This window comes from Thalassophryne amazonica, chromosome 3 (genome assembly GCF_902500255.1).
Source record: "Thalassophryne amazonica chromosome 3, fThaAma1.1, whole genome shotgun sequence".
In the NCBI taxonomy this organism is placed as follows: Eukaryota; Metazoa; Chordata; class Actinopteri; order Batrachoidiformes; family Batrachoididae; genus Thalassophryne; species Thalassophryne amazonica.
The window spans coordinates 13371872-13393055 of NC_047105.1; the positions used below are offsets into that span (position 1 = coordinate 13371872).

At 40.9% G+C, this 21184-nt stretch overlaps 1 protein-coding gene across 1 annotated transcript in view; it reads right to left on the minus strand.

The window, feature by feature from the left end:
• Nucleotides 1–1979: 1979 nt before the first annotated feature.
• lactbl1b (lactamase, beta-like 1b) overlaps nucleotides 1980–21184 on the minus strand; it is a 29329-nt gene continuing 10124 nt past the window's right edge. Inside the window, exons 3-6 of the mRNA XM_034167651.1 lie at nucleotides 20072–20229; nucleotides 12824–13071; nucleotides 4440–4545; nucleotides 1980–3036 (exon numbers count right to left, since the gene is read on the minus strand). Coding sequence (XP_034023542.1) covers nucleotides 2058–3036; nucleotides 4440–4545; nucleotides 12824–13071; nucleotides 20072–20229 — 1491 coding nt within the window. The 3' untranslated portion in view covers nucleotides 1980–2057. The remainder of the gene's footprint in view (nucleotides 3037–4439; nucleotides 4546–12823; nucleotides 13072–20071; nucleotides 20230–21184) is intronic.

A 21184-nucleotide genomic window follows, 5' to 3' on the forward strand; every position in this document is an offset into this window, starting at 1 on the left:
TGCAGTTTTATATTATTTTATTATTTGTTTAATTCTTGCAAACCTCATTTTCAAAAACAAACAAACAAAGCACACAAAAAACATTTGTTTGCACATGTATTATCTTGTATTTAAAAGGCAGTTGCAGATATTCACGAGTTAATAAAATAATTGTAAAAGCCTGATTAAATATACCCTGACTAGTTGAGATATTGCAGGAAAGAAGTAAAAGTTTTATCAAATTTATGAAAAATCCACATTTGTATAGGTCAACAGCAGTCATCTTTTTCCATGTAATTTTTTATTTATTTCTTTATTTTTTTTAGAAGTTATTGGTAGAATTTTAACTTTTCAAAAGTTTTAGGCATGATAAATGTGTATTTTCAACAATAGCTTATATACACATGCACACACATATATGTTCATCTGCCAAAAACATTGGAAACTAGAAGCACTCAGAGAGTACAAACCTCCACCAAGGCCATAGGGTCACTGACCCTAAAGAGATTCCCTCCTTGGCACAGTGATCTATTCAACAATTCAGTGTTACAACCAAAACTATGATACATACACTTTTCTTTCCTGTATATTTGACATCCTCGACCATGAAAACATACCACTAGAACTTGGAATCACTTTTATGTCTTTATTAGTTCAAACGTTATTGTATAAAAATGATTTTTCGGTAATGGTGGTTTTCTCCTGGATCTAGCTCCGTAACATTTGAAGCTACATTAAATCTGATGACACCTTACTGAATCAGTACAGATTTAGCTACAATTTGGTGTTAGTTGTGCATCTCTAGCTTCATTTGTCACCTCACACTGACACATTTTCTATTTTCCCTATATTTTTGCATATTCTGGATCACCAGATCCGGAATCCGGATCCGATCATCACCAAACGTTGTTGTTTGATAGAACATTTGACTATGTTACACCCTAATTTTTTTTCTAGCCTTTCTGCCTTGTTTTTGTGGAGTTAGAAACTAGAATGTCAAAATTCCCCCTATCTTGCAATGGTGAAGAATCCTTTAAAAAATTCCTGGATCCGGATCATGATCTGGAGCACCACTAAAATTTAATCACCTGTTCCTCTTGTCATTTCCAACCACTCCACAAAATTTCATCAAAATCCGTTCAAAACTTTTTGAGTTATCCTACTGACAAACAGACAGACAAACAAACAAACAAACAAACAAACAAACTCGACCAAAAATATAACGAAGAACAAAGAAAATATAACAAAGAATTCATGTCCATCATGAATACTGTATGTATGAGTTATTTGTTGATATTCCTTGACTGAATTGTGTACACAGTGGCCAGAATTCAGGCACACGCCTGTTATATTGTCCAATCAACTGAATTTACCCAAGGTGGACTCCAATTAAGCTGTAGAAACATCTCAAGGATGATCAGTGGAAACAGGATGCACCTGAGCTCAATTCTGAGCTTCATGGCAAAGGCTGTAAATACTTATGTACATGTGATTTCTTAGTTTTAATAAATTTCTGAAAATTTCAAAAAAACTTTTTTCATGTTGTCATTATGGGGTGTTGTGACTAGAATGTCCATTTTGGAATAAGGCTGTAACATAAAAAAATCTGGAAAAAGTGAAGCGCTGTGAAAACTTTACAGACGCACTGTACGCGTACAGCATGATAATCTAAATCTCATTAACAAGAGATGGTAGAAGCTGGTGATCTGTTCATTGTAGTTCACAAAGTCAAGGACTTCAAAATAAACTTGCAGTTCTATAAAGAAAAGAAGGCAGGAAAAATCACAAGCACGGTCTTCACAAACAAAGTGTGTTCAGTTATGAGGCATAATGAAGGATCAGCGTGAAAACCAGAGCCGTAAACAAGTCAGAATAATCCATTCATTTTCTGTGCATTATACAGCGGCGTAAACACAATAAATTCCTTCACCATGATTGCAGTAAATCAACGTTTTCCAATCCTATAAGTGAGTGCCAAAATGAACCATGATTTCCATTCATAACCTTTTCATTTGCAGTCACTTACTTATTCCAAGAATGCCTCGACCCTACACCGTTTATGTGTTGGTTGGTGCAGTTTAATTCGAGAAGGATGGCCTGCGGGCGATTCTGACCACATTGTACGTGTTCAACCCAGGTGCATCAAATCCAGGGGACAAACCCTGCTTGTCAAACATGTAGAAGTTAAAGAGTTGACCATCTTGGGTTTCCAGAGACACTGAAGCTGTGCCAGCATGCAAAACACAAGGGTACTCCTTTTCAAGAACCACTCTGAACACTCGCTCAACAAGGTAGCTGAGTTTTATTGTCCTGTACTTCTCCGGGATCAGCTCCTCAATCTGAGGCCCAAACTGTTGCATTATCAGAACACCACCTGGCCCCACTTTGATCTCATAGAAGGTGACATTACTGTAGGTGAAAAAGCCTAAATAAGGATCTGGGTCTGGAGGAGCTAAGAGGACTTTCTTGGCCTCCCTGAAGGCTTTCTCTATAGCTGGAACAATGTGGCTATAGGCCTTGCTGACAATATCCTGGTTCTGGGACCTACTACCAGCCATGAGCAAAACCAGGCCCAGTTTGAGTTTGGGCATCAAGGAGAAAGTGGCAGAATAGCCATCTAGATCGCCGTCTTTACGAAACATCTCATAGCCCAGCAGCTCGTTCACCTCCCACGGGGTGCCAGTGCGGTTGGCAAAGTAGTCCTTATCACACTTGAAGAGGGGGGTCAGCATGATTTTTAGGGAGTCAGGCTCCAGGATCTTGCGATGATAAGTGCCCAGAAGCATCATGGCTAACTTGGCTAAGTCTGCGGCAGTGGAGAACATTTGACCTGAAGGTCGGTACCAGCCCAAGTCATAAAGTGGGGCGAGCTTTCCATTGGAATATACTCCCACAGCCATCTGACTCTGGAGCCCTGGGGTGATGTCGAACCCAGTGTCTTCCATCCCCAGTCGTTCCAGGATGTTGTCAGTGATCCACTGCTGGTACTCAATGCCGGCCACTCCTTCAGCCATCACATGAGCCAGCAGTGAGAAAGCCAGGTTACTGTAGTGGCATCTAGACGGGGTTAAAGAGATGTTAGAAATTTGTCAAGCTCTTCATCTGATTGCGGTTCTACTTTAGATAGATATGTCCCAGTAAATATTGCAACTGCCACTAGATGGCTTACAGTGTATTGGATTGTTTTTTTTATTTTGGGTTAGAAGACTGAGCAGTGTCAACAAGCTGCTAGGCACTGGTGCTGCTAGTGTGCGTGCGTGCGGTGGTTGCAACGTGCAATGGTATGAAACCTATGGAACCAAATTTGCACGCTAAATGGAACCAAAATTGCACGGTAAATGGAGCACAATGGCAAATGGGACAAATGATTGATATCAAATGACAAGGATTCAGTTGTTGTGGCGGCGCCAAGGGGGGGCTTGGTGGGGGCTTAAGCCCACCCAATAATGAGCCAAGCTCCCCCTCAGCCCCCCCAATAATTCTGCCAATAATGTGAATAGCGACTGACATATTTGTGGATCTCAACTGCAATTTTGCGCTGAGAATGTCTCATTATTGCGTAACTGAGCAAAGTGATGAATGTGTGTGTTCAGTGATCCACCAATACTGAATTCACCTTCACAAACAGAATTTTCAGTTTTGCAAATAAACATTTATTTGTAAAAACCCACACACAAGTTACACAACAGAAATTTGTGTTTGTGGATCACAAAGCACGTGTACAAATCAAAGGGCAATTGTAAATCACCCTCTGAGCATTTGCAAGTATTAATGAGACAAATTTAACTCTATACTCCAAAAATTTAGGTTTCCTATTTATTTATTACGGCCACTCTTAAAACTTCACTTATCTTTATTTATACCTATGTGCAAGTTTACTGAACTTGCAATCATTCTAAGTGATGTGTGTGCACATTGATGCCACATTTTAGGGAGCATGGATGACTAAAACATATACCTTGGTATTTATAAAGCAATTTACTATATATTGTTCATTTCGACGACATTTTGTGGAGCCCCTCCAACTTTTACCTCAGCCCCCCCAACAAAACTTTCCTGGCGCCTGTCACTGGTTATATAAAAACAGTTATATGAGCTTGTGCCGCTGTCGCAAGCTCGCTCAATGGTAGACAAAGCCACAAACCGGAAATGGCACAAACTTCTTTCTTTACATTATTACAATATTGTTGTACAAACAAAAAGAAGAGTAACGACAACTGTGAAGTAGCCTATCATTACTCTGAGGTTCTGCAACAATTATTCAATTTAAAATTATTGTTTGATGATATATATATATACAGATAGTGAAGAGCTTTGCTCATTAATGTCAGCGACATGGAACATATTATAACCTCCCCAGTGGAGATAATAAAGCTGGAGGTGGTCTGTAGTAATAAGGTTGTACTGCTGAGGATGCATAATAACACACTTGTGGAAACATGTGAATGCAAAAATCTTACTTGGTGCCTGGGTCGGCGACTAGGATGTCATCTTGTAGCAGATTGATTGCAGTTTGTGTTTTTCCTTTCCACAGTAGATTTGTGGCTCGCAGTCTCCTGGGCAGGCCTGTGATTGTCCCACAGCAAAACATTCAAACAAACATATTATAGTTATAAAAAAAACAAAAACAAAGTCAATTGAATTATATGAATATACGTGAAAGCTGTGTCTTTATATCACTATTCTACTCTTCACTCTATTCCAGTCTGTTATTTTGGCTTCAATGGTAAAAGTGTTATTTCTTTCTACCTTGATGCCTCCATGATAACACAAAAAGAAGGTGGAATGTCGAGATTAATGTTTTTTTTTTCCTGCTGCAGTTTCTATCAACTTTTGTTTATTTTATTGTACAGAACTATGAGGAGCGACTGAGAAGTTTTGAGCCTCACCAAGAAAAACTACCGTGTGGTTCTCATCTTTTCAGAATCATATTTATCTAATAGATTACAATTTGTTCATGTAAATGGGGAATCTTCTTCACAGACTAAGGTTAATTATGGAGTTCCACAAGGTTCTGTGCTAGGACCAATTTTATTCACTTTATACATGCTTCCCTTAGGCAGTATTATTAGACGGCATTGCTTAAATTTTCATTGTTACACAGATGATACCCAGCTTTATCTATCCATGAAGCCAGAGGACACACACCAATTAGCTAAACTGCAGGATTGTCTTACAGACATAAAGACATGGATGACCTCTAATTTCCTGCTTTTAAACTCAGATAAAACTGAAGTTATTGTACTTGGCCCCACAAATCTTAGAAACATGGTGTCTAACCAGATCCTTACTCTGGATGGCATTACCCTGACCTCTAGTAATACTGTGAGAAATCTTGGAGTCATTTTTGATCAGAATATGTCATTCAAAGCGCATATTAAACAAATATGTAGGACTGCTTTTTTGCATTTACGCAATATCTCTAAAATTAGAAAGGTCTTGTCTCAGAGTGATGCTGAAAAACTAATTCATGCATTTATTTCCTCTAGGCTGGACTATTGTAATTCATTATTATCAGGTTGTCCTAAAAGTTCCCTGAAAAGCCTTCAGTTAATTCAAAATGCTGCAGATAGAGTACTAACGGGGACTAGAAGGAGAGAGCATATCTCACCCATATTGGCCTCTCTTCATTGGCTTCCTGTTAATTCTAGAATAGAATTTAAAATTCTTCTTCTTACTTACAAGGTTTTGAATAATCAGGTCCCATCTTATCTTAGGGACCTCATAGTAACATATCACCCCAATAGAGCGCTTCGCTCTCAGACTGCAGGCTTACTTGTAGGCTTACTTAATATTTGTTAAATTTATTTTTGTTTATATATTAATAATCTAATGATTAGTATATATAATTTTAGAGAAAGAGACAAAAAGAAATAGATCACAGGAGGGAATCTCTTTAGGGTCAGTGACCCTATGGCCTTGTTTAGAGAAGTGTTTCATAAATGTTAAAAATTCATATATTTGCAGTTTAGTTGAATAATAAATTGAATTTTGTCTCTTATTTGTTTTTGTCTATAAGCACATGCAATACCAATATCGGTGCTCAGATGACAGTTGCTTCTGGGAAAGGTGCAAGTTGCAATAAACTGTGATGCCAAGCGCTAAGGATACATGCTCTCCAGTCACAGCAGATGAAACTTTTTTTTACTACTGAGCAAACTTTTTTAGGTTCATTGATTCCTGGCATCAGTGACCCCATGACCTTGGCAGAGGTTTGCACTCTCTGAGTGCTTCTAGTTTTTCTTCTTTTTTTGTCCTCTGTCTGCATATATAGTAATGGTAAATGCCACCCTGGCAGAACCATTTATATACATAAATACGTGGTGTGCATGTGTGACCCCCCCCCCATCCGCTCTTCCCTATCAGCCTACAATGTCCTACTCAAAGCCAAGAGACAACTTCTATCAGGAAGGGCTGACCACCAAAACAACATGAAGACCCAACCATACAACATACCAGGACAAACAACCACACATGAACAAGCAATGACAGCAACAGTCTGTTGTCCAGTTAGTGAGCATCCATACCCTAATCTATGACACCAGACTCTTGTAGTTCCTAGGGTTTGTAAGAGTAGAATGGGAGGCAGAGCCTTCAGCTTTCAGGCTCCTCTCCTCTGGAACCAGCTCCCAATTCAGATCAGGGAGACAGACACCCTCTCTACTTTTAAGATTACCCTTAAAACTTTCCTTTTTGCTAAAGCTTATAGTTAGGGCTGGATCAGGTGACCCTGAACCATCCCTTAGTTATGCTGCTATAGACTTAGACTGCTGGGGGGTTCCCATGATGCACTGAGTGTTTCTTTCTCTTTTTGCTCTGTATGCACCACTCTGCATTTAATCATTAGTGATTGATCTCTGCTCCCCTCCACAGCATGTCTTTTTCCTGGTTCTCTCCCTCAGCCCCAACCAGTCCCAGCAGAAGACTGCCCCTCCCTGAGCCTGGTTCTGCTGGAGGTTTCTTCCTGTTAAAAGGATGTTTTTCCTTCCCACTGTCGCCAAGTGCTTGCTCACAGGGGGTCGTTTTGACTGTTGGGGTTTTTACGTAATTATTGTATGGCCTTGCCTTACAATATAAAGCGCCTTGGGGCAACTGTTTGTTGTGATTTGGCGCTATATAAATAAAATTGATTGATTGATTGATTGATCTTTTGCATTCTGAGAAACCAGCATTTCTCAACATTGCACAAGTGAGTCAAAACTTCACACATTCTTGAGAAATGTTGGTTTCTCAGAATGCAAAAGATGGAGAACCATGCCCTATGTTTTCTGGGTCAGGCTCAAAACTTCTCAATCACCACGCCCCCCTCGTATAACAAAATGAAGAGGTACTTCAGATAACAGGTACTTAGAAATACATGCTCACGGATAGTAGTTTTCTGTGAAGATATGAGGATGCTGCTGCTGAAGGCCGTCAGCAGATTTTGTAGCTGAACAGCTTGAACACAAAGTAATTAAGTTCACAGCAATAATTCTCCATCTCACATACAACATAGTGAAGTATTAGACCAAGAGTCACTTCTTCTGCTGTCTGTGCATCCATTAATCAATTCATCCATCCATCAATGACACCATGCTTTTTGACTCCTTCATTAAGATGAGGGTTCCTCTGTCTTTTGAGTGGCGACAGTTGAAGGTCAGTGATGGTCACTTACTGTATAAACATGCCCACTTGATGTAGCACATTGTTTGTTTGTACAACACTGGATCATGAGCCTGAAATTCATGATATCACATATTTTATTGTTTTCACTGTGAACCCTCCAGAGCTATCACAAGTACTCCTCTTCAGCATAAGGCAACATGACCTCTTCAAGTATTTTGACATATCCAAACTGATCCATGATACCTGGTATGCGATATATAGGCCCAACTCCATAGTAGGAGAAACATGCCCATATCATGATACTTCCACCACCATGCTTCACTGTGAACTGTGGCTTAAATTCAGAGTTTGGGGGTCGTCTCACAAACTGTCTGCGGCTCTTGGACCCAAAAAGAACAATTTTACTCTCATCAGTCCACAAAATATTCCTCCATTTCCCTTTAGGCCAGTTGATGTGTTATTTGGCAAATTTTAACCTCTTCTGCATGTCTTTTATTTAACAGAGGGACTTTGTAGGGGATTCTTGCAAATAAATTAGCTTCAGGTCTCACGCTCGTCAGCACACTTCCTGAGGTACGTTAGATTTTGTGACTAACATTTGTACAGTCAGTAAATGTGGTGTCCCTCACACCTTGTTATATTGAGCTGTTATGTTAGTCGTGTTAATTAGCTTCCACTGCAGTGAGTTTGTGAACAGGATGTTCCATGCCTGCAGGGTGGGAAGCTGATTAGTAATTAAGCCAGGAAGTGTTTGCTGTTTGTACACCTTTGAGCGTTCTCTCTGTGTGTTGAGTGTGGATTCACAAGATGATTTCTTCATTCACAGACTCGGTTTGTCGCGGCCACCTGGGGGGTGTCGGCGGGGTCCTTGGGTCCAAACTGGTTCTGGCTCCAGACCGTTAACGCTGCTGGGAGCGCACCGCAATCCACCACGCCAGACCGCGCACTTTTATATTTATCACATCACTGTTATGTTTATTAAACTCTGTTATCCTTTGTACCGTGCTCTGCTTATTTCATACTGGGTCCTTCAAACGCTGGTCGGTTCTCCGGGCTGAGTCAGACACATAACAACTAAATCTTCAAGCACCAAATAAATAAATAAATAAAACAAGGAAGAACTAATTTAAATGTAGTAAGTTTTGATGACTAGAGTAATTCAAAAAGTAACTTTTCTTTGACATGCTGACCAGTGGCAGAATACTGCCACCTGCTGGGTGGTTGGTGGATGCTAGACTGTTTGTAAAAAAAATTAGGAGCAGGTGTGGTTGAATTCAAGCCCCTTTCACACCGGGCCAATGCAGAGTTGTGCAAGTCTGCGTACCGACTACGCCGAGCTGATGCAGCCCTACGTGGCAATACGCTGAAGGACACAAAGGGATCCGTGAAATGGATGTAAAAAATTAAATGTTTAATTTTTTCATGGACTTTTGGCATAGAGCACTGGGCGCAGTGCACTACACAAGTCTACACAACACTGTGCTACTGTACACCATGCCTCAGCAATTGTACGCTACCCTACACCGATGTGGTGAAAAATCCTTTTACGTCTTTTACCAGTACATACGAGGTCTATTAGAAAAGTATCCGACCTTATTATTTTTTCAAAAACCATATGGATTTGAATCACGTGTGATTACATCAGACATGCTTGAACCCTCGTGGGCATGCGAGAGTTTTTCCACTCCTGTCGGTTACGTCATTCGCCTGTGGGCAGTCTTTGAGTGAGGAGTGGCCCACCATCTCGTCGTTTTTTCATTGTTTAGGAATGGCTCAGAGACTGCTGCTTTGTTTGATCAAATTTTTTTCAAAACTGTAAGGCACAACTGAGTGGACACCATTCGATAAATTCAGCTGGTTTTCAGTAAAAATTTTAACGGCTGATGAGAGATTTTGGTCTGGTCGTCATTCAATTTCAATCAATCAATTTTATTTATATAGCGTCAAATCACAACAAACAGTTGCCCCAAGGCGCTTTATATTGTAAGGCAAGGCCATACAATAATTACGTAAAAACCCCTATGGTCAAAATGACCCCCTGTGAGCAAGCACTTGGCGACAGTGGGAAGGAAAAAGTCCCTTTTAACAGGAACAAACCTCCAGCAGAACCAGGCTCAGGGAGGGGCAGTCTTCTGCTGGGACTGGTTGGGGCTGAGGGAGAGAACCAGGAAAAAGACATGCTGTGGAGGGGAGCAGAGATCAATCACTAATGATTAAATGCAGAGTGGTGCATACAGAGCAAAAAGAGAAAGAAACACTCAGTGCATCATGGGAACCCCCCAGCAGTCTAAGTCTATAGCAGCATAACTAAAGGATGGTTCAGGGTCACCTGATCCAGCCCTAACTATAAGCTTTAGCAAAAAGGATAGTTTTAAGCCTAATCTTAAAAGTAGAGAGGGTGTCTGTCTCCCTGATCCGAATTGGGAGCTGGTTCCACAGGAGAGGAGCCTGAAAGCTGAAGGCACTGCCTCCCATTCTACTCTTACAAACCCTAGGAACTACAAGTAAGCCTGCAGTCTGAGAGTGAAGCGCTCTATTGGGGTGATATGGTACTATGAGGTCCCTAAGATAAGAAGGGAGCTGATTATTCAAAACCTTATAAGTAAGAAGAAGAATTTTAAATTCTATTCTAGAATTAACAGGAAGCCTGGTAGGAATGGGGTCTAATAGACATGTTGATGGTTTGGAGGAAGTAACTAATGAAAATAACTAAGACAGAACAATCGGAGAGAAAGAGTCTAACCAAATACCGGCATCACTGAAAGCAGCCAAAGATAACGATACGTCTTTGGGATGGTTATGAGTAATTTTTTCTCTAATAGTTAAAATTTTATTAGCAAAGAAAGTCATGAAGTCATTACTAGTTAAACTTAAAGGAATACTCGGCTCAGTAGAGCTCTGACTCTTTGTCAGCCTGGCTACAGTGCTGAAAAGAAACCTGGGGTTGTTCTTATTTTCTTCAATTAGTGATGAGTAGTAAGATGTCCTAGCTTTACGGAGGGCTTTTTTTTATAGAGCAACAGACTCTTTTTCCAGGCTAAGTGAAGATCTTCTAAATTAGTGAGACGCCATTTCCTCTCCAACTTATAGGTTATCTGCTTTAAGCTGCGAGTTTGTGAGTTATACCATGGAGTCAGGCACTTCTGATTTAAAGCTCTCTTTTTCAGAGGAGCTACAACATCCAAAGTTGTCTTCAATGAGGATGTAAAACTATTGACGAGATACTCTATCTCACTTACAGAGTTTAGGTAGCTACTCTGCACTGTGTTGGTATATGGCATTAGAGAACATAAAGAAGGAATCATATCCTTAAACCTAGTTACAGCGCTTTCTGAAAGACTTCTAGTGTAATGAAACTTATTCCCCACTGCTGGGTAGTCCATCAGAGTAAATGTAAATGTTATTAAGAAATGATCAGACAGAAGGGAGTTTTCAGGGAATACTGTTAAGTCTTCAATTTCCATACCATAAGTCAGAACAAGATCTAAGATATGATTAAAGTGGTGGGTGGACTCATTTACATTTTGAGCAAAGCCAATAGAGTCTAATAATAGATTAAATGCAGTGTTGAGGCTGTCATTCTCAGCATCTGTGTGGATGTTAAAATCGCCCACTATAATTATCTTATCTGAGTTAAGCACTAAGTCAGACAAAAGGTCTGAAAATTCACAGAGAAACTCACAGTAACGACCAGGTGGACGATAGATAATAACAAATAAAACTGGTTTTTGGGACTTCCAATTTGGATGGACAAGACTAAGAGTCAAGCTTTCAAATGAATTAAAGCTCTGTCTGGGTTTTTGATTAATTAATAAGCTGGAATGGAAGATTGCTGCTAATCCTCCGCCTCGGCCCGTGCTACGAGCATTCTGGCAGTTAGTGTGACTCGGGGGTGTTGACTCATTTAAACTAACATATTCTTCCTGCTGTAACCAGGTTTCTGTAAGGCAGAATAAATCAATATGTTGATCAATTATTATATCATTGACTAACAGGGGCTTAGAAGAGAGAGACCTAATGTTTAATAGACCACATTTAACTGTTTTAGTCTGTGGTGCAGTTGAAGGTGCTATATTATTTTTTCTTTTTGAATTTTTATGCTTAAATAGATTTTTACTGGTTATTGGTGGTCTTGGAGCAGGCACCATCTCTACGGGGATGGGGTAATGAGGGGATGGCAGGGGGAGAGAAGCTGCAGAGAGGTGTGTAAGACTACAACTCTGCTTCCTGGTTCCAACCCTGGATAGTCACGGTTTGGAGGATTTAAGAAAATTGGCCAGATTTCTAGAAATGAGAGCTGCTTCATCCAAAGTGGGATGGATGCCGTCTCTCCTAACAAGACCAGGTTTTCCCCAGAAGCTTTGCCAATTATTTATGAAGCCCACCTCATTTTTTGGACACCACTCAGACAGCCAGCAATTCAAGGAGAACATGCGGCTAAACATGTCGCTCCCGGTGCGATTGGGGAGGGGCCCAGAGAAAACTACAGAGTCCGACATTGTTTTTGCAAAGTTACACACCGATTCAATGTTAATTTTAGTGACCTCCGGTTGGCGTAACCGGGTGTCATTACTGCCGACGTGAATTACAATCTTACCAAATTTACGCTTAGCCTTAGCCAGCAGTTTCAAATTTCCTTCAATGTCGCCTGTTCTGGCCCCCGGAAGACAGTTGACTATGGTTGCTGGTGTCGCTAACTTCACATTTCTCAAAACAGAGTCGCCAATAACCAGAGTTATTATGTGCTAAGGGGTGGCGGTCAAGTGGTTAGTGCACTTGTTTCTAGTGCACAAGGCTCCACAAGGTTCAAACCCCACCCCTGCCCATTCTCCAATACGGAGTTGAGTAAGGATGGGCATGCGGTGTAAAACGGTGAATATGCAGCTCGATGTTGGTGATCCTGAATGAAAACAAGGGAGATACTGAAGGAAGGAACTTACTTTGAGTCAAATCGTAGTTATTTGCAGTGATGAAAATACGTATGATGCAATGTCATGTCTAATGTAACTTCTGGAGATTTTAATCTATGGTTCTTCTTAATAAGATTACATTTGGAGATGACTTTCAGCAGCCAGATGTCACATTGCTAAAAAGCCTGATGACCTATAGGACACAATACCCTGATGCTCAAAACCTGATCAGTTATCTTTCAACCTTTAACTGCAGCAAGCCTATTTCTCATAATGATGTTTAATATTTAAATAACTATTTAAATATACTTCTCATAATTTTGGTGTACCTGAGAGCTGGCTGGCCATCCTTCGCAGAGTTACAGATGATGAGCGGATCTGAACTTCACCGCTGTCAAGAAATATCAGGCCATCTGTCACGTATTTCAGTTCCGAGTCTCGCGTTCTGCCTAGCGGGTTTTTGATGGTGAAGTTTTCCACGTATTTTTCCAGAGGGTCATCTAAGGAAGCGATCTTCCCGTCCTCCCAGAGTCGGTACATCATCAGAGCGGGGAAGATTTTCGATAGGCTGGCAATTCTGAAAACACACAAATGCTGTCAATTTGAGCTACCTAGAAAAGACTTGAGCTGACGTACAAGTACGTGTGTTCATTAACTCGCACATTGTTTTACTGTCTGACACACTAGAAAAAAAAAGGTTTTAAAAAAGGTCTGACAGCAAATATATTTAAAGTAAATATGCTTCAATTATTTCTTGTTTATACAATCATTATCAAGGTTTCTAGTGTCAGTGTGTGCAGGCGGTTCAAGGGGAGAAGCTTAATAAGGTAAGTGCTCCACCAGCAGAAAACTGTTCTTCAAAATCCCACCTCTTCTGGTGGATCTATTCCTATTGCGCCCCCTGCTTCCATTGCACCCATTACTGCTGAGAACGTAATGTACTTTCATTTTTCCTTTTGCTTCAGCATGATAGCATGATTAAAAATGGGTTATTTCCTTGTCAAACGACTCCATCCTGGATCTAGAACTTGGTGAAAATGAGAAAAGAGACAACAACAGTTCAACAATAAGGCCCCTTCACACTTAGTGCGAATTTGGCCTATTTGCGCAGAAAGTGTGCATGAAGTGGGAATCGTGTGCAAAACGTGTAATTTCATAGTTGCCTTCAACGCCTCATACACCTGTTGCTGCAATTATTTGCACACACCACCGGCTGAAAGACAGAGTGTGTGCTGTGTGAACCCACTGAACCCTCTCACGGCAGGTGTCGGCCAAATTCAAGGTGACACACACAAACATGTAACACCGCTCGCACGGCACTTAAAAAATGTGTGACCATTTGTACTATCTTCACAAAAACAGTCAGCAGACAATCACTGTATTGTAGGCGGATGTTTTCTTCCCGCTGCGTTCATTGCAGGCCAACAAATGGGCATTCATGGGCATAGGGGGTTTCCGTGGAGTTGTTGATGTTATTTATGGGACTCACGTCCGCATAACTGCGCCATCACAAGATGAGGCTGTTTATATCAAGAGAAAGCGGTATCATAGCATCAACACGCAGATTGTTTTTAATGCGGACGATATGATTTTGGACGTCGTAGCAAAATGGCCAAGCTCAAAGCACGATTTAAGAATACTGTCTGAGAGCGGCCTGAGACAACTGTTTGAAGGACGTGCCAGCTGGTTGCCACCTGTTATCCATGCAGACCTTGGCATTTCACACCATACCTCCATCCTGACTCAGGACCACAACGACTTTACAACAAGTGGTGTAAATATTTTTGAATTATAGGCTATTATGCATGGGAATTGAAATTAAAAAGCAGTTGGAGTATCTTTGTATTACTCTAAATGCCTTCTTAAAATTTTTTTCAATCATCTACAGTTATTTACAATTTCCAGCTGGTGAGTGAAGCTGTGCTGTGCCCTGTGTATGTGCATAGGGTCCATAAGAAAACACAGGCAGTGGTTGAGGGGGATATTGGACAGCTGAAACTGAGGTTGCATGGCGAGGCGAGGCTGTTGCCTGGAAAAGACTGCAAAATAGTAATCGCCTGTGCAGTACTCCACAACATCTGTAAGGCCAGTCAGATCCCAGAACCTCGCGAGGATGGACAGGACAGCAGTGACGATGAGGATGATGAAGATGCTCATCCTCAGCAGGAGAGGAATTTCGCTCTGAACTGGGAATCCTTACGGAGCTCAATTTACACAGTTGCACTTTAGGTCATTTCCAATCAGTGTATGTCAGGGCTCGTGATGGACTGACACAGGAAACAGGTGGAGACCAATGCAGACTCTCAGACATGGCTGGTTGTGATGAATAAATAGCTTTATCTTGGAACCAGGCAGTAGATTCATTACACGAGTAATCAGATAATGAGGCTGAGGCATCAGAGAGGGAACAGGCTGGGACGTGGTCAAAAATACGAGCTGAGGTCATACCAATGGCGTCGAGGAGTATCACAGGCAAAAACAAAGGCAGAGTCAAAAATGCAAGCTGAGTTCAGGATTAAGGCAAGGCGGAGGTCGGAGCAAACATGCAAGTTCAAAACACAGAATCAAACAGGACATGAACTGAAGGCAAGAGAGTGAACAAAGTCAACAATTGGGCAGTGAGATGTGGAACTGTGAGGGTTTTAAAGAGGAGCAAACTAATCAGGTTGATGTGAAGCAGGTGTGTGGAAAGAGGTGTGGTGAAGTGAACAAAGAGGAGAGAAGAAAGGCAAGAGTGTGCAAGAGGGCAAAACAAAGCAGTGCAAAACAAGAGAAGTGAGTGACAGAAAAACTAACTGTGAGAAACATGACGTGTTCAAAAATTAATGTGAACAAAAACAAAAGGGGCAAACTTAAGAACTACCGTAACAAATCAAAAAGGGGAAAACCAGAAAACTAATGAGTAAAACTAAAACTAGAATGGAACTGTAACTGAACAGTACAGAAAAGTGAATACAATAAAATGGCCAAACAAACTATCGGTTAAACCGCAAATAAACAAAACCCAGTGAACACAGAATAATGCAACGAATAAAACAAGATAACTGCTAAACAGAAAATGCAATGAATAACAAATGGAACATAATGTGATGAGCAACACCAAAGATAAATAATAACAAAAACCTGTGACTAAACATTATACAACAAATGTGATAAACAGAACTAAACTAACTAAAAAAAAAACCCAAAGTGAGCAAATACGAACAAAGAATGAAACCAGTGACGGAAGTGTAACAAGAAAAAGCAACAAATAATTGAATAACTGCAAACTAAATGATGAGGTGCTGAATGAAACCAGTGACTAAATAATAAACAAAGCAAAACAATAAACAGAACCAAACTGAGACTAACTTGTTAAAGTATGAACTAATGAAAAGTAGAACCAGAAAATCACAAAGGAAATCCACCAAGGGCTAAGACCTAAACCCTGAGCTGGGGCCGAGCATGACAGTGTAATGGTGGCTGTATTGAGCCAACACACGTAAACATTCAAAACGTGTTAAAGTAAAGACATACACTGCATAATTTCTATTTATAAGCCAATTTATTTTTCAGAGTCTGTAATACTCCTCCTGTAAAAGAAGGACTTTTTTGTGTTTTTTGAGGACATCCATCTAAATCTCCAACTTCCTCTCCAGTGAGGATGGTGATGGTGATGGTGAGGGAGCAGGATCCGTCTAAGGCTGAATGTGGGTCCGTGCTGTGGAAGGCCCAGTTCTTCTGTTGGCTCAGAGCTGCAGAAAAGAGGAAATATTCAGCCTTGTTTATTATTATTGCTTTGTTTTATTTATTTTCATGCATTTCACGTGTCAAACATGGGTACACAGTAAATTATAACTATAGGCTATACTATAGGCTGTGGCCTCCTAACTGATTTTTTTCTGGATATTGTGTCTATCCTACGTTGTGAAAATCAATTTGACCTACCTTTGACGCAGTTCTGCCAACTAAATCAAGGAGCTATCAATGCCATCCTTCAGGCTGGTGATGCTGGTGTTGGACTTTCCCAACACACTAAACTCTCTGTCTGCCAACTGTGACAGCTGTTTAGCTGGTGATCCACCACCTAAACAATCCAGTAAATAAGCATGTAAATTATATAAGATTCATACATTTATTCATATCAGTGTAGGTGATGTCAGCAGCCATAGTCTAAATGGTAGCCTACAACACTCACCAGTTTGAGAAGAACTTCGCTTGTGTGCTGCAATCTCTGCTCTTGCTTTGGATTGCAGCACGTACCAGCACTTCTGACATTTGTCGCTTGTGCGCACAAGGAGAGGGAATGACGCATTGATTTGTTGGGCAATGCACTCCCAAGTCTGCCTCTTCCCTTCTGCCGTGATCCCGGGACCCAATTTCCCTGTTAAAACTCTTTTATTCTCCTCCACAAGCTGCGCCTACAGCAGGACCTTATAAATATTTCTGTACCCTTCCCCGGATTTGTGCCTCAAGACATTCCTGTCTCTGAGGTTTGTGCTCTGACATGTACTGTCAACTGTGGGACCTTATACGAGGTCTGTGATGAAAAAAGCGGTCCTTTTTATTTTTTTCAAAAAATAAATGGATTTGATTCATATGTTTTTACGTCAGACAAGCTTGAACCCTTGTGCGCATGCGTGAGTTTTTTCACGCGTGTCGGTGACGTCATTCGCCTGTGGGCAGGCCTTGAGTGAGGAGTGCTCCACCCCGCCCGTCTGAATCTCTTTGTCTGAATAGCCGCTGCAGACAGCGCGCGTTGCTTTATCAACATTTTTCTGGACCTGTGAGGAATGTCCGAGTGGACACTATTCGAGAAATTACGCTGGTTTTCGGTGAAAAGTTTAACGGCTGATGAGAGATTATGGGGTGTTTCTGTCGGTGTAAGGACTTCCCACGGAGCGGGACGTCGTGCAGCGCTTCCAGGCGCCGTCGTCGGCCTGTTTCGACCTGAAAACATTCTAATTTAAGCCTTAATTCACCCAGGACGTCGTGAGAGAACAGAGAAGATTCAGAAGAGGCCGGCATGAGGACTTTATGCGGACATTCCACTGTTTAAGGACATTTTGTAATGAAAGACGTGCGCGCAAATTCGGCGAGTCGTTTCCGTGACGACTCGACGAATCTGTGTGCTCCGCGACAGGAAAAACACCTCCGTGTTGAAAACCATTTGTACAATTCAGGCGGCTTTTGATGGCTTTCAACAAGTGAGTAACTGAGAAATTGTTTAACAGCTTGGGCATGTTCCAACTTGCCCGTTAAGGTTTCCAACGGAGGTGTTTTTCCTGTCGCGACCCTCTGCGGTCGGGTCCGGCCCGACATGCGACTGACTCTGTCCGCACGTTCTTTCATTACAAAATGTCCGTTAACAATGGAATGTCCGAATAAACTCCTCATGCCGACTTCTTCTGAAAGTTCTCTGTTCTCTGACGACTTACTGGGTCAACAGAGCCTGAAATGTGGAAGTTTTCAACTTGAAACGGCGAGACGCTGCCGCCTCGAAGCGCAGATCGCCCTCAGGCGCCGTGGGCCGTCCTTACGGCGACACTACCAGACCAAAATCTCTCATCAGCCGTTAAAATTTTTACCGAAAACCAGCTGAATTTATCGAATGGTGTCCACTCAGTTGTGCCTTACAGTTTTGAAAAAAGTTTGATCAAACAAAGCAGCAGTCTCTGAGCCATTCTTAAACAATGAAGAAATCGACGAGAGGGTGGACGACTCCTCACTCAAAGACTGCCCACAGGCGAATGACGTAACCGACAGGCTTGAAAAAACTCTCGCATGCCCACGAGGGTTCAAGCATGTCTGATGTAATCACACGTGATTCAAATCCATATGGTTTTTGAAAAAAATAATAAGGTCCGTTACTTTTATCACAGACCTCGTATTTACACAGGTGTGTGCCTTTCCAAATCATGTCAAATCAACTGAATTCACCCCAAGTGGACTCCTTTTAAGCTGAAGAAACATTCTGAGGATGATCAGTGGAAGAAGGATGTACTTGAGCCTAATTTTGAGCTTCATGCAAAGGCTGTGAATACTGTACATGTGATTTCTTAGGTTTTTTTTTTTTTTTTTAGTATTTTAATGCATTTGCAAAACAAACAAACTGAATTTCATCCATTTTGGAATAAGGCTGTAACATAACAAAATGTGGAAAAAGTGAAGTGCTGTGAAAACATTCTGGATGCATGGTAAGATGCACCAGAGTACAAGCCCTAGCCCACAATCCACAATATATACTCCAGAAAATAAAGTAATCTGTGTCACTTAAGGGGACTAAACAACACTTACAATCCAACCTCAGTGTACCATGACCTATACAAAAATACATTAAAGCCATCCCAGACCGGCAGCTATAGCCATGTGGGGTCAATGAAGGTTTAAACAGGGGTCAACGTTTAAAGGTTTTCCAATCATATTGACTAGTATACCACAGGAATTCATAAAACATACAGTGTGGGTTATCTATGAACAAATGTTCTGGATTTATGTCAACAAAAATGGTGGCAAAGGTCAATTTCAGTTTGTACAGGCTACCCAAATTTTGGTAAAAAAAAGTGATGCAAATTATAGGCTGAGTTAATATGATTAACAAATGGAATAGTTTTGACTGTCCAAAGTCAAGCCCCAACAAGGTTGATGTCCATTGGATTCCATGACACACATCACTCTGTATTGAGATAGCTAAGCGTAACACATAACTACTCCTACAATAGCATAACTATTGTGGGAGCCTCATAATGTTTAACAAAAAAAAAAGCCTAAACTGCATTAACAGAAAAATGCAGACTTTTGTACATCAGCGTTATGCAAGAATGATTCATGCAATAATTACAATGTCATTACTTTGCAGTATTTACTTCTGGCAGGTTGGTTCTCATGGGAGAAATCTGCCTCATATTTCCAGCTGCTGGACAAGAATGAAAACCAAAACAGAGTTGTGACTGGATGGTCCCAGGTTTGATCCTGGCACGGGTCACACATATGGCAAGGGAAAGGTGTGCTCAGCCAATCAAGATGCAGATCAGATGCTCTCCTGCAGCAGGGTTAGTGACCCCTATTTTATGACTTATTGCAGGTTTTGAACAATTTCAGTGCAAATAACATATCCCAGATTAAAAGCTTATTAGTGTTAGACATTCTGACTTTATACCAACTGTCAGAAAACACAGTCCAGCAAACAAAGGATTTTATTTCAGATTATACACTTTTCAAAATGGTTATTCCAGAAACCCAATAAACAAGCTGCTGGGATTGAAATTTGAGTTTATATAAATTTGAACTGCAGAATGATTTAGAATTACTGAGCAAATTGAAAACAGTTTCTACTCCAACATTCTAGCAGTCATATGATGGACCATGGCAACCATGTTTTGAAACATATTTTGCACATGGGTAATCGTGCCTGTTGCCATGGTGAAAAGCAGATGGCCTTTCTTTTTTAACTGATGGTACCATCAATTAAAAAAGAAAGGCCTTGGACGCTACGCAAGAAATCTGAGAAAAACAACAATTAGAAAGCACAAACCTCACTTATAAAGCAAAAACCTGCAATATGTTGTAGAGCACAACATGAAATGATGAAAACACACCTGTAGATTGTGTACTCATTGGGCGGCGCTGAGAAGGGATCACTGCCGTTCCTCTTTCCGAAGTTTCCCGTCCACAAAACGGTGTCGTTTAGGATGACGATGGCTGACAGAGAAGGGAGGCTGACGGGGTTGATGCTCTGTCGAAGCAAAACATCCACCTGAGAGCGAAAACAAAGAGTTGACTGTAAACAAAAGCTTACATCAACAAAAGTGTTGAGAAACTTTAAGTCATTTTCAAAATCCTGTTGTACGGCACGTACCCAAAGTACTGGCTTATTTTTCACTGTGCAGCTAAAAGTTTTACACATTATGTTGCTTTTTGATAACATTATGGTACTTTTCCTTTTCAGTACACTCACATCAGGCAAAATTTCATTCCATATGGTGTAAAAGTACTTAAAGTGGTTGAAAGTGCTTTCTTTTGTATTTGATGCTCATGATCGACTGATTATAATTAGATTTTTAAGGCCACCCTGTGGCTCGTGCCCTTTTTAATCAACTCCAGTTGCACTAACAGCAGAAATGGCCTGAATTTCATTTTATCTGGTTTGTTTTCATGGTTGCCTGCATCTGATCTGATATCAGAGCAGCAACGCCGCAGCAGTCATATCAAAATGTGCAAGTGACCAAAACCTTTTATTGTAGTAGGCTCTCACATTTCAGAAAATATCTATGACCTCTTTTATAAGCCACAAGCGTACACATAGTGTAAAACATGTCTATACCTTGTTTCCCTGCACATGAAGTGGAGAATGTTCCCACATCATGCATCCTTCAGACCAGGCATACATGAGCAATTCTACAGTCACGGAATTACAATCACAGCAAATTTTAATGGTGAGCTAAGACGTGGTCAGATTTTGCTGCCATTGTAATTCCCCACACACTTTCCAGCGCAAGTCAAGCCAGACATCATGAAGTGGAAATTGAAAATAAGGTGAGACAGAATTTAACATAAAGAAAACTGTTGTTGTCACAGTGGCTGTAATTTCACACGTACACATATCTACAATTTCTCTTTTAATTTACAGTAAACTGCTGGCAGCTGACAATGTCCAGCCCCAGTAAACTAGTTTGATCACTTTTCATGCAGTGGTTAAAGATACATTTGGC